General features: G+C 38.7%; 1 protein-coding gene across 25 annotated transcripts in view; it reads left to right on the plus strand.

Moving 5' to 3' along the window:
* ARPP21 (cAMP regulated phosphoprotein 21) overlaps window positions 1–13,514 on the plus strand; it is a 181,296-nt gene that overhangs the window by 94,825 nt on the left and 72,957 nt on the right. For 14 of the 25 annotated variants that reach the window (XM_067753689.1, XM_067753692.1, XM_067753687.1 and 11 more), the window contains 3 exons: window positions 482–519; window positions 2,426–2,485; window positions 6,763–6,995. In XM_067753689.1, coding sequence (XP_067609790.1) covers window positions 482–519; window positions 2,426–2,485; window positions 6,763–6,995 — 331 coding nt within the window. The remainder of the gene's footprint in view (window positions 1–481; window positions 520–2,425; window positions 2,486–6,762; window positions 6,996–13,514) is intronic. The other 11 variants (XM_067753709.1, XM_067753700.1, XM_067753706.1 and 8 more) reach the window with 5 other exon arrangements.

Genomic DNA, 13,514 nt, shown 5'->3' on the forward strand with positions numbered 1-13,514 from the left:
TGAGAGTTTATTGTTGCCAGGTCATAATTTCAGGATTGTGGCTTTACAGCTCTCCCATCCTCAGGTGGATCGTGCCAAGTTTGCACGCTCTGCCTTGATCTGAACTTGTCCTTTTGGCTCCTGATGGCGGCTGCATCTCGGCAGCCCTAGAGGAAACCACTAGCTCAGGACCTGATGCTCACAGGTTTCTCCAGCAGCTTCGTTCACAACATCTCTCTTCTGACCTTGGCGCTACACGGGCTAAATCTATGTGAAACCTGGAGACACCGTGATGGAAAAGAGCTGCATGAGAATGGTTTACACTTCTAACTCTAACCGTTTTTTTTTCCTTTTTTTTATTTCCATTTTTTCTGAAAATGGTACATATTTTTCTTAATTCTTTTCCTCTTGGAGGGGAAAAGTAGTTTGAAAAGCAGGCAAGGATTTGGGCTCCCTCAGCATATCCAGAACATCTGATACAATGCTTTTTTTTATTTTTCAGTCAGTTTGCTCCCAGGAAAGCCTTTTTGTGGAAAACAGGTAAAATGAAATTTGCTTTTTCATGTCTTTAGAGGAACAAAGTCTGTCATGTGTCTTGTTTTTCATAGATATACATATGCCATATATAAGTGTGTGCTTGAATATATGTATAAATAAATACATATATCTATGTGTACACACGTATATATGCACACATATATGTTATTTAGCATGTCTAAAAGCTATTTAACTTTGGGGAAAAATTCCCTCCATTACTTCCAAACATAAGTTTCAACAATTTCCTTATTTAAAGTCTCAACTTCTGGTCCTTCCAAAGGTATAATCCTGTTACCTTCCCCAGGCATTAAAAAGTATAAATGTTGAGACAAGAACTTGCAGTTTCATTGGCTTATTGAATAGGCTGCTAAAAGTACTTGTGTATTTGGTGTTATTGACCTCTTCCTGTGCCCTATCGTTCTATGTAGCTACACAGATGATAATTTGAATAGTATTGTTTTATGTTTCTCATTCTAAATAATCTGTCTTCATAAAAGGCTGAACTTGGAAAACTTATCTAAACCGATCTAGATTTATCAGTGTACCTGGCGGGGTATTAGTAGAGAAGGTGGTGGTTATGACATGAATGTGTTAAAACATTTATACAAAGTCTTGAGTATAAGAGCAGAAGTTCTCAAATTTAGCATGTACCTTTTAAAAATAGTTCTAAACTGATATAGATATTAAAATGCTCCATTGATTTAATTGCACGTTTTCAAGGGGAATTAAGGAATTCCTCATTAGCTGTACTGATCACATTAAAATGCATCACAGTGGGCAACTTGGATTGGAAATATGGTAGCCATTAAAAGAGTGGTGGTTAATTTCATTTCAGGTGTTGGCTTAATGGGTATCCCTATAAAATCGATTAAAATGGAGGCTATTTGATTAAATTCCAGTACTTAGAGAAAAGTTAAACCTGGCATTCAAGAGGATTGGTTTAAAAAATGCCCTCATTCATAGTAGCAGTTAGAAAACGTCAAGTAACTACCCTCAACTGAATAACCTCTTGTAGAAGAAGGGATGAAAGTAGTGAACAGGTCTTTACAAGGCATCCAAAAGCATCCTCAAAAACCCATACAGTTTTCAACAAGTATTCCTTTTTTACAGTAAATTAAGAATCCGTGAGCTTTACCATCGTAGGGATGTTAAAGCAATCCAAAATTCTATATCCAAAATTGAATTTGGATGTTGGATGCAACATTTGGATGTTGAAGCAATCCAGAATTCTATATCCTTACCCAAAGAACGAAGTGAGCATTTAGAATTCAGTTTAGTAGGACATGTCATTCCCTAGTCTTGCAGCCAATTATTTTCCCTACTTACTCCCTAATCTTCGTCATATACTTGTGTTTTGTATGAAAAGACTGCTAGTGCACTTGTGTCCCTAATATTCAAATTGGATTATATTCATCAATACAATAATTTGTCACAAATATGCATTGCATATGTGAAGAAGTATTGATGGTCCCCAAAAGCAAAATTCTGAATAGATCCCTACAAAAATAAATATATTTCTTTGATACCTGCCTTTGGAAGGCACATTTCACTATGCCCAAAATATAAAGAATAACTAATATTACCCAAAGAAAAAAATCGCAACCGATATATTTAATTAATTAAATGTCTATTATATCTATATCCATTTCTTTGATTCTCCCCTCCTCTTCCATTCCATCTGTTTCTTCTTCCCTTCTTCCTGTCTAGCATCGGTACTTTATCCTAGGGTAGGGAAAAATCAGGCTGCCATTAATTTATTAGGGCAAAATTCTACATCTTGAAAATAAACCGTAGCATATAGGGCTGATTTGCAAGACAGGTGTGCCATAGTTGAGTACACATCCATTTAACATAGGGCATTTAGTACCCTTAGATCTTATATCATAAAAATCATGTTTTTCATTTCCAGTAGGCTCTTGGAAGACAGTAACATATGCAGTGAGACCTATAAGAAAAGACAGCTCTTTCGGTTGGTATGGTTTACTTTTTTAAAACTGTGTTTTCAGATGATGTGGTGGAATCAATGTTAAATATAAGTGTATTAGTGTAAAATATCTCTGTTCATGAAATAAAATATGTTTGGTTATCTCTTTGTAAAGGTTATTACTGAGCTGGTGTTGAAGCCATACGGGGTCCTGTGAGATACAGGACTGGGAAACCAAGTGCTTTGTCTACAGTCCTTTAGGGTTCTTCCTCGGATTTTCTGGGTTTTTTTCCTCCAGGACTAACTTTGACAGCACACTGATTTCACATTCCCAAATCAACTTTGGTGAATTACACTGAGTTAAAATTTCTCTTATAGCTTGCAATTGTGTATACGTTCCCAACACTGGAAAACAAATGAATGAAAACTCTATTTGAGTAGTTGATTTTTAGCCACTACTATCCATCATAATATTTCAAACAATATTTTTTCAAGCACAGATTTTTATTTCTAAAGAAAGATATGGGATTGTTTCCAATTATAATGAACTGCTTAAATCAAGATCTGTGTGGGCTAAGGAGAATAGATTTTATATATATTTATATAATATGTATAAAGTTTTATACTAGGCTAGAGAGTGCCATGAAAGCAGAGGTACTATACCCGCTCTCTCATTACTTTATTTTTATTTTTTATTTATTTATTTATTTTTTTTGCGGTACGTAGGCCTCTCTCACTGTTGTGGCCTCTCCCGTTGCGGAGCAACAGGCTCCAGACGCGCAGGCTCAGCGGCCATGGCTCACGGGCCCAGCCGCTCTGTGGCATGTGGGATCTTCCCGGACCGGGGCACAAACCCGTGTCCCCTGCATCGGCAGGCGGACTCTCAACCACTGCGCCACCAGGGAAGCCCACTTTATTTTTTTAATTAAAATTTTTTTTATCTCATTACTTTATTAAATGTGTCTCTACCATCCATTATAGGGCAATGGATACACAGCGCTATATATATTTTATATGTATATGTGTATATATATATTCAATACCTAATACATATATTTACCTAATATATATATTTAATATGCTAGTGCTTTTATGAATATTAGGATTCATCTCTGTTGTAGGAAAGGCAAAACAAACAAACCAACAGAACTTCTTGACCACTGAGAAAAAAGGAAATACCCAGAAGTAAATGAATTCTATGCTTAGAACATATCTTTTTGCTGTAAATCTGAACTTATGACCTCATCCTTAGAAAAGTTAGAGCAATTTCTTTTCTTTTTACACTTTGGCAGAAACAAACAAAAAAACCAGGATCTATTTTTTTTAACTTCCTTTACTTTTCTAGGTTGAACTATACCTCTAATACCTTCCTCTTGTATCATTAGACAGTTTATTTTCACACTTGAATATTAAGAAAATAACCTTGCATTTTTTCCCTTGAAAGCCCAGAGAAGGACTAGAATGTATCTATGCTCGTGCAGTCACACACCATGACCTGGCTTGTTTAGACCAGTACAGATAAAATGTGGGTTCTTGACCCCTAGAGGCATTTAGTTTTACATAGCCCCAAATCTGGTCCCTAGCCAGAGCTACCGTCTACTGAAGTCAACCATCCCAAATACAGATGCTATAACCCACCAAAATTACCAAGCACAGAAACTCAGGAATATGACTTAGCACAAAGCCATCCACACACTGATAAAAGCAGTTCGAAATGTACATTATACCTAACTTGGTAAAAAAAAAAAAAAAAAAGAAAGTGTCACGTTCAGACATGAAGGACATAAAAGTTATCAGTTATGTTAATCAGCACAGAAGCAGGACTTAGAGTATGTGCTTTATGACTACTCTGGGGTCAAATTCTAGTTATGTATAAGAGGGCCAACGCCTCTTGATGGCCAGATATTCATTATCATTGTCTTCCTGGTTTCCAATAGAAGAACACTAGGACTGGGCTTGTTAGGAAGTATAGGAAGGCACTTGTGGCTATGATACCTATGATTCCACACCCAAATAGATATGAAATTCAGTTCTGGACCTTACCTTGCCAGTGTTAAGGTGAATGATTGATAGAGCAGTAAAAGATATGATTTCAGTGTATCCGTATCTAGAGATCATAAATTAAATGCATTATTTTGAACCTCATTAATGCTAACTCTCTAAAGCAACAACTTAAATTCCATTTTTTATAAAACGCACAGCTCTTGACTTGAGATGAGGATTTGAGCCAGTGGATTAGAGTTAGAAGAAGTTAAGGAAATCTTAGGTTGCCTTATTGGCTATGGGAGGTGACATGAGCCTAGAGGAACTACGCAGTGCTTTAGAAACACACTAAAATGCACTTAGGAATAGTGGTGGACACCTCCTTTGCAGAGAAAGGCTTAGCCACTCTGGCATTTAGAGGAAGTCTAAATTCCTCCCATGGAGGTGCAGAGTTGATAATTGAAGCGGACTTTAGTGATGATCGCCTCCATATGGGGAATTGCCTTCTGATGCATCCTGTATGCTGAGGACCCCACTCCAAATCTTTTCCTCTAATAAATATTCTGCGTTATCTACAGGGGAGATTATTGTCACACCCTTGGTACGTTCATGGTTGCTAAATAATGATTTAGTCAGGCTTTGTCAAGGGTGGGTCAAATCAATCAGAATTATATGAGAAAAGAATGAAGCTGAATTTGGAGATTTAAAGGGAAACAATCAGGAATAGAGCACCTTGAAGGGCTGGTTTTTCTCCACCCAGTCTCCTCTGGGCTGTTTGAATTTCATAGGTGTTTAAGAACTAAAGTCACGTGGCCCTTGGTGAGTGTCTGATACTACTCACAAACTAGTCTTTTTTTTAAATAGTCCTTGTTTCTAAAACCAGCCATCCCCGAGGTACGGAACGCAGAGAGAATGTTTGTAAGAAAACATTAAGAGAGGACAGCAGGGCGCTGAGTACTTTTTGTTTTGTGAATTTTCTGTTGCATTTCCTCTCCTCACTGTACAAAGTCTTTATCACAGACTAGCTGTTTCATCTTTATTATCTCCTGGATCCATTGACCTTCTTAAGTTTTCACAAAATGAAAGAAAACGTTTAGTAAGTAAAGTTGAAGCAACACCTAAAATTTTCTGTATACCTTCTGTACAATTTGGTGGGTGAGTGTTTCAATCAGATATGTATACTTCTAGCATCTCAACAGCCCATGATTGTCTTTAGAAGAATATTAATAAAACTGCTATTCACCACTGTGATCAAGATTTCTATCACATTGCACAGTGATATGAAATTAGGGGTTATATCTATTGCCCATGGTTTTTGTCCCCTTTGCTTATTCATAATCCATGAGAATCTTAGAATATTTTGATGATCCATTATTTCCAAACTGCAGAAAAGCCTTTGAAAAATAGTAACCAAGTCACTCTTTAAGCAGTTGGAAACCAATGAAAATGCAAATTTCATCAACTTTCTCTATAAAATACATGCAGTTTTGCACACTGCTTAGAAATACTCTGTAGTCTTCAAAAATGACTTTTGACTATTGGATCTCTTCCAATAAGTTCAATCCTTTTCTATTTGAATTTTGAACAAATGTGTCATTTCATCTATGGAGCTATTTTGTTATTCCCATTGATCTCCTTGGAAAGTTTCGTGTCAGTGTAGTGTTCGCACTGTTGTTATTATCACGGATTTTTCTGTGTGAAAGGTATTAAAGGGCTCTTTCCTCTGCCCGTGAAGGTTAAACTCACTGGGCAAAATTCTCACCAAAGGTTAACAGAGGAATTCCTGTGATCTCTGTGCTGTCTGCCAAAGCCTTAATATGTATATAATATAGTTAGCAACTAAATTAGTAAATGGCTTCTTTGAAACTGTGTATTTTACCATGGTCCAATTACTTAATGCTAAAGGGAAAGACGAAACTCTTCTTCGGTGGGAGTTGCTTTTAGGATCATTTAACATCATAATTGCTTTCAAACACTGAGTCATTGTTGATTTGGGTCAGGAGAATTTACCTTCCTCTCTCCTCTCCACAAGAGAAGTTACCAATTATATCTTATATCCTATTTTTCTTGTTGTTTCCCCTTCACTGGCAGAGGGACCATGTGACATTTCTAGGTTTGGTTTTTCGTTTGTAGCATGAGTGTTTGTGTGATGTGTTACCTGTCTGTCTGTACATCAACAAGGTGTCTGTGCGCTGTTTGTGAGGCGACAGGTGTCAAGGAAAGGGTTGACAAGAAGGGTCTTGTGTAGACGGTTCTTACAAGAAAGGTCCCGCTCTGTGTCCGTTCTGCTCTCGGAATCTAATGCTGTCCCGTGCATCTTTCTGATGGCCACACTCCAGGGGCAACAGAGACAGCTCGGGGAGAACATCTGGAAGTCGGCAGAGCAGCTCGGAGAATGAACTCAAGTGGTCCGACCACCAAAGAGCCTGGAGCAGCACAGATTCTGACAGCTCCAACCGCAATCTCAAGCCTGCCATGACCAAGACGGCGAGTTTTGGGGGCATCACGGTGCTGACCAGGGGTGACAGCACATCCAGTAGCAGGAGTACCGGGAAGCTGTCCAAAGCAGGTAGTTAGTACTGAATGGGTTTATGTTCTGTGATAGTTTCCTCTGATTCCACCCAAGCTGTGCAGTCAGCGCTCTCACTGACTTCCCTGAACTGAAGATAATGATGTGAATATTAATCACTGGCATAGCAAAAAAGTCAGAAGGTGCAATTGAAATAACAATACTGCCTCTTGCGAGCTGTGTGCCTGGGTCCAATTATTAACCTCTCTAATCTTCAATTTCCTTATCTATAAAATGTGGGTGGTAATAGAATGATACTGTAACTCCCCTCAGTAGACTATTGTAAGTTTAAATTTGACCATTTATATAAAATCAGTTACCAAGGCACCTGCACAAGGCGGCTATTTAACCAAGTTAGCTATTTTTAAAAATGCAATATTATGATTTATTCCTTAAAGATAAGGAATAGGATAAGGAAAGAGAGCCTCAGAAATTTTCAAGTCTCCAAGTAGCTAGGTGCATGCATCTTCTTTTTTCCCGTTTTTTTCTTGTAAGTGAATAGTGATTTTTTTTTTTTTTTTTTTTTTTTTTTTTTTGCGGTACGCGGGCCTCTCACTGTTGTGGCCTCTCCCATTGCGGAGCACAGTCTCCGGACGTGCAGGCTCAGCGGCCATGGCTCACAGGCCCAGCCGCTCCGCAGCATGTGGGATCCTCCCGGACCGGGGCACGAACCCATGTCCCCCGCATCGGCAGGCGGACTCTCAACCACTGCGCCACCAGGGAAGCCCGAATAGTGATCTTTTGACATAGGTAGTTGAAGTTTGCATTCATACTGGTGCATTCATAGCCTGCATGTGCAGTGAGTGGGAGTCCAGGGCCCCGAGGGGAAATGCTGAATGGACAACGCCAAGCAGAGGTAAAACACGGGCAGTCCTCCACTGTGAATACTTTCCCAACCAAGCTTCTCACTAATGCTGGGGAGCCTCTTTGTGAAATCTCGGCTCATTATGCTAATGGTTTAACATAATTATGTTGTTGACAAGTGCTTCCTAAGAAATTATCTTGTGTTTTCCTACATAGGCAGAAAATTAATAGCATTTAGTCTCAGCCACTACTTTATGTATATATTCTGCTTCTTGGAAAGATTCAGGTGGGCTCGCGCTGCCTTCTGTCATCTCTATTCACCAATTGGTGAATTCTTGATTTCTTCCTCTAATTAATTGCTCTTATATCCCACTATTGCAGCAATCTGAAGTCAAGAAAATCCACTGTGGTACACTTGAGTTCCTGTAAACTAAGACAGGTTAAAGAATTTTAAATCTCCTTCAAACGCAGAAGCAAAGTACCTTAAATGGTGCACTTAAAAATTCCAGCACACCCAAAGAGCTCTTAAGATTTTTAAATTAATCGTCCTTCTCCACACACCAACCACCAATCATCTCCAAAGCAAAGCTCTTTGGAAACATTTAAAACACTTCAAGAATGCTAAAATGCCATGTTCTTTGAAGAATGATTAGAAATTGTAAGTGCTTCAGACATTTTTTTTTTTTTTTCTTTTCATCTAAGTGTCTCCATTTGAAAGCCTGTCAGGGTACAGGAATGGCAAGAAAAAAAATTAAAGGGGATCAAGATAGGATGTCAAAACAAACTTACAATCTCCCAAGATGGTTTTATGAAGCAAAGCTGTCAATTTTGCTGTCATGGAGCTTCAGAACCACACAAGCTTCTGATTTTTTACTTTATTGTTCACAGTGGAATGGCAAACTTTTTTTGACCTTTTAGAAACTAAGTCTGGAGTTGTGACGTTTAAGTTATTCTTCTCCTCCTCTAATTACATAGGTTCTAGCTTCAAATAGTTAATAATGAGACTCTTTCCAGGTGGGAAACATGTTTTGCTACATTTGGGGAAAAGCATATCAACTGAAGTTAGAATGCACAAGCACATCCTCTTGAGATCTGGGCTGTATTTCTCTTATTGTACCCCCTGCACTGAGCACAGCAGTGGTCACCTATCAGGGGTCCAGTGCAGGCCTGTGGAGACAGCTGATTTCATCACATCCTCATTGGGAAGAGGACTTGAATGGCGCTTGCACTGCGACCCCAGCTGTTTCTTGGTAGTGGCGATGGGGTTGAGAGAGAAGTGTGTGTGATATCTATTTCTTTCCACACTGGCCACACCATGTTGGGTTTTTTTGTTTGGTTGGTTGGGTTTTTAAATCTATTTTTATTTTATATTGGGGTATAGTTGATTTACAATGTTGTGTTAGTTTCAGGTGTACAGCAAAGTGGTTCAGTTATACATATAACTGAATTCTTTTTCAGATTCTTTTCCCATATAGGTTATTACAGAGTGTTGAGTAGAGTCCCCTGTGCTATACAGTAGGTCCTTGTTGATTATCGATTTTATATATATTAGTGTGTATCTGTTAATCCCAACCTCCTGATTTATCCCTCCCCACCCTTCCCTCTTTGGAAACCATAAGTTTGTTTTCAAAGTGTGAGAGTCTGTTTCTTTTTTGTAAATAAGTTCGCTTGTATTGTTTTTATAGATTCCACATATAAGTGATATCATATGGTATTTGTCTTTCTCTTTCTGACTTACTTCACTTAGTATGATAATCTCTAGGTCCATCCATGTTGCTGCAGATGGCATTATTTCAATCTTTTTATGGCTGAGTAATATTCCATTGTATATATATACCACATCGTCTTATCTGTTCATCTGTCGATGGACATTTAGGTTGCTTCCATGTCTTGGCTATTGTAAATAGTGCTGCCATGAACATGGGGTTGAGAAATAAGTGTGTGATATGTTTCTTTCCACACTGGCTACACCATGTTGTTTTACTACCATCCTTCTCTCTTGATGTCCAGAGCAGGGCTTCTCGACTTTAGCTGCATCAGACTCACAAGAAGAATTTGTTCAAGCACAGATGGCTTCTCTACAAACCAAGCTTGAGAAACAACTGCTCTGGAGAAATAAGATAGCCTTCCGTTTTGTTTTCACCATTTTACATGGCCTGGCATCTTGTTTTCTGGAGGCAAGGGTATCCTTGTTGTTGTTACCTTCCTGGTCTATGCCCTGGGGTATTTCTGGAGCCAGTGCAAGATGCCTCATCTTTCCATCACTTCCTCTTCTCCGTGTTTATTTTTGTCACTACACGAATGCATCCTGGATATTCTTTTTCCCTCGTAATTTCAGAAGCTTTAGGTTATTCTACTGAACTCTGACACTTGGATCTGGAACATTTTCTCAAACTCAGGAGAGAAAAATACTCATGGTTCAGGGTCCCTGTAAAAGAAAAATTGCATCTGATGAGTTAAAGAGGCAGGGAAGACTTTACCGATAACTAATTCAATAGAGGTCAAGACTGTTGCAGTAGGGGAGAGAAACTAAACTCAACCCTGCTGAAACAAAGGCAGGAGAGTCTGTAAATGAGCTAGAGGGCCTTAAAGAGCTGATTGGTCAATTTGATAAGACTGGTGCTGAGACTTGCAGAGAAAGGCACCGTTTTTCTTGAGGACTTCACTTCAAAGGGATGGCTCCCAAGTCCTTAAGAAAGACCTTCCCGTGTTGTAAAACTGATAAAAGGCTGGGAGAAGATTTGCATCTTTTTTTTTTTTAACATCTTTTTTTTTTTTTTTTAACATCTTTATTGGGGTATAATTGCTTTACAATTGGTGTGTTAGTTTCTGCTTTATAACAAAGTGAATCAGTCATACATAAACATATGTTCCCATATGTCTTCCCTCTTGCGTCTCCCTCCCTCCCACCCTCCCTATCCCACCCCTCCAGGCTGTCACAAAGCACCGAGCCAATATCCCTGTGCCATGCGGCTGCTTTCCACTAGCTATCTACCTTACTACGTTTGTTAGTGTGTATATGCCCATGACTCTCTCTCGCCCTGTCACAGCTCACCCTTCCCCCTCCCCATAACCTGAAGTCCATTCTCTAGGAGGTCTGCGTCTTTATTCCTGCCTTATTGGAGTATAATTGCTTTACAATGGTGTGTTAGTTTCTGCTTTATAACAAAGTGAATCAGTTATACATATGTTCCCATATCTCTTCCCTCTTGCGTCTCCCTCCCTCCCACCCTCCCTATCCCACCCCTGTAGGTGGTCACAAAGCACCGAGCTGACCTCCCTGTGCTATGCGGCTGCTTCCCACTAGCTATCTATTTTACGTTTGGTAGTGTATATATGTCCATGCGACTCTCTCACGTTGTCACAGCTTACCCTTCCCCCTCCCCATATCCTCAAGTCCATTCTCTAGTAGGTCTGTGTCTTTATTCCCATCTTACCCCTAGATTCTTCATGACATTTTTTTTTCTTAGATTCCATATATATTTGTTAGCATACGGTATTTGTCTTTCTCTTTCTGACTTACTTCACTCTGTATGACAGACTTTCTAGCTCCATCTACCTCACTACAAATAACTCAATTTCGTTTCTTTTTATGGCTGAGTAATATTCCATTGTATATATGTGCCACATCTTCTTTATCCATTCATCTGATGAAGGGCACTTAGGTTGCTTCCATGTCCTGGCTCTTGTAAATAGAGCTGCAATGAACATTTTGGTACATGACTCTTTTTGAATTATGGTTTTCTCAGGGTATATGCCCAGTAGTGGGATTGCTGCGTCGTATGGTAGTTCTATTTGTAGTTTTTTAAGGAACCTCCATACTGTTTCCATATTGGCTGTATCAATTACATTCCCACCAACAGTGCAAGAGTGTTCCCTTTTCTCCACACCCTCTCCAGCATTTATTGTTTATAGATTTTTTGATGATGGCCATTCTGACTGGTGTGAGATGATATCTCATTGTAGTTTTGATTTGCATTTCTCTAATGATTAATGATGTTGAGCATTCTTTCATGTGTTTGTTGGCAGTCTGTATATCTTCTTTGGAGAAATGTCTGTTTAGGTCTTCTGCCCATTTTTGGATTGGGCTGTTTGTTTTTTTGTTATTGAGCTGCATGAGCTGCTTATAAATTTTGGAGATTAATCCTTTGTCAGGTGCTTCATTTGCAAATAATTTCTCCCTTTCTGAGGGTTGTCTTTTGGTCTTGCTTATGGTTTCCTTTGCTGTGCAAAAGCTTTTAAGTTTCATTAGGTCCCATTTGTTTATTTTTGTTTTTATTTCCATTTCTGTAGGAGGTGGGTCAAAAAGGATCTTGCTGTGATTTATGTCATAGAGCGTTCTGCCTATGTTTTCCTCTAAGAGTTTGATAGTGTCTGGCCTTACATTTTAGGTCTTTAATCCATTTTGAGTTTATTTTTGTGTATGGTGTTAGGGAGTATTCTAATTTCATTCTTTTACATGTAGCTGTCCAGTTTTCCCATCACCACTTATTGAAGTGGCTGTCTTTTCTCCACTGTATATTCTTGCCTCCTTTATCAAAGATAAGGTGACCATATGTGCGTGAGTTTATCTCTGGGCTTTCTATCCTGTTCCATTGATCTATATTTCTGTTTTTGTGCCAGTACCATACTATCTTGATTACTGTAGCTTTGTAGTATAGTCTGAGGTCAGGGAGCCTGATTCCTCCAGCTCCATTTTTCTTTCTCAAGATTGCTTTGGCTATTCGGGGTCTTTTGTGTTTCCATACAAATTGTGAAATTTTTTGTTCTAGTCCTGTGAATAATGCCAGTGGTAGTTTGATAGGGATTGCATTGAATCTGTAGATTGCTTTGGGTAGTAGAGTCATTTTCACAATGTTGATTCTTCCAATCCAAGAACATGGTATATCTCTCCATCTATTTGTATCATCTTTAATTTCTTTCATTAGTGTCTTATAATTTTCTGCATACAGGTCTATTGTCTCCTTAGGTAGGTTTATTCCTAGGTATTTTATTCTTTTTGTTGCAGTGGTAAATGGGAGTGTTTTCTTGATTTCACTTTCAGATTTTTCATCATTAGTGTATAAGAATGCCAGAGATTTCTGTGCGTTCATTTTGTATCCTGCTACTTTACCAAATTCATTGATTAGCTCTAGTAGTTTTCTGGTAGCATCTTTAGGATTCTCTATGTATAGTATCCTGTCATCTACAAACAGTGACAGCTTTACTTCTTCTTTTCCGATTTGGATTCCTTTTATTTCTTTTTCTTCTCTGATTGCTGTGGCTAAAACTCCCAAAACTATGTTGAATAAGAGTGGTGAGAGTGGGCAACCTTGTCTTGTTCCTGATTTAGTGGAAATGGTTTCAGTTTTTCACCATTGAAGACGATGTTGGCTCTGGGTTTTTCATATGTGGCCTTTATTACGTTGAGGAAAGTTCCCTCTATGCCTACTTTCTGCAGGCTTTTTATCATAAATAGGTGTTGAATTTTGTCGAAAGCTTTCTCTGCATCTATTGAGGAGCAGAGATGCGCTGAGAAAAGGGAGGTAAAGGGCCTGTAATCAGAAAGAAACCTATTTAAAGTATAGTTAAACTGAGGAGAACTTCAAGGGCATCATCCTCAGCTATACTCATCATTTAATCTGGTGGCTTATATTTTACAAAGAGGACATTGAGGTCTAAAGAAAATGTCACTTCCTGAAGGAAATACAACTAGTTCTGGCAGAACTGGAACCACAA

The sequence above is a fragment of the Pseudorca crassidens genome, chromosome 10 (genome assembly GCF_039906515.1).
Source record: "Pseudorca crassidens isolate mPseCra1 chromosome 10, mPseCra1.hap1, whole genome shotgun sequence".
In the NCBI taxonomy this organism is placed as follows: domain Eukaryota; kingdom Metazoa; phylum Chordata; class Mammalia; order Artiodactyla; family Delphinidae; genus Pseudorca; species Pseudorca crassidens.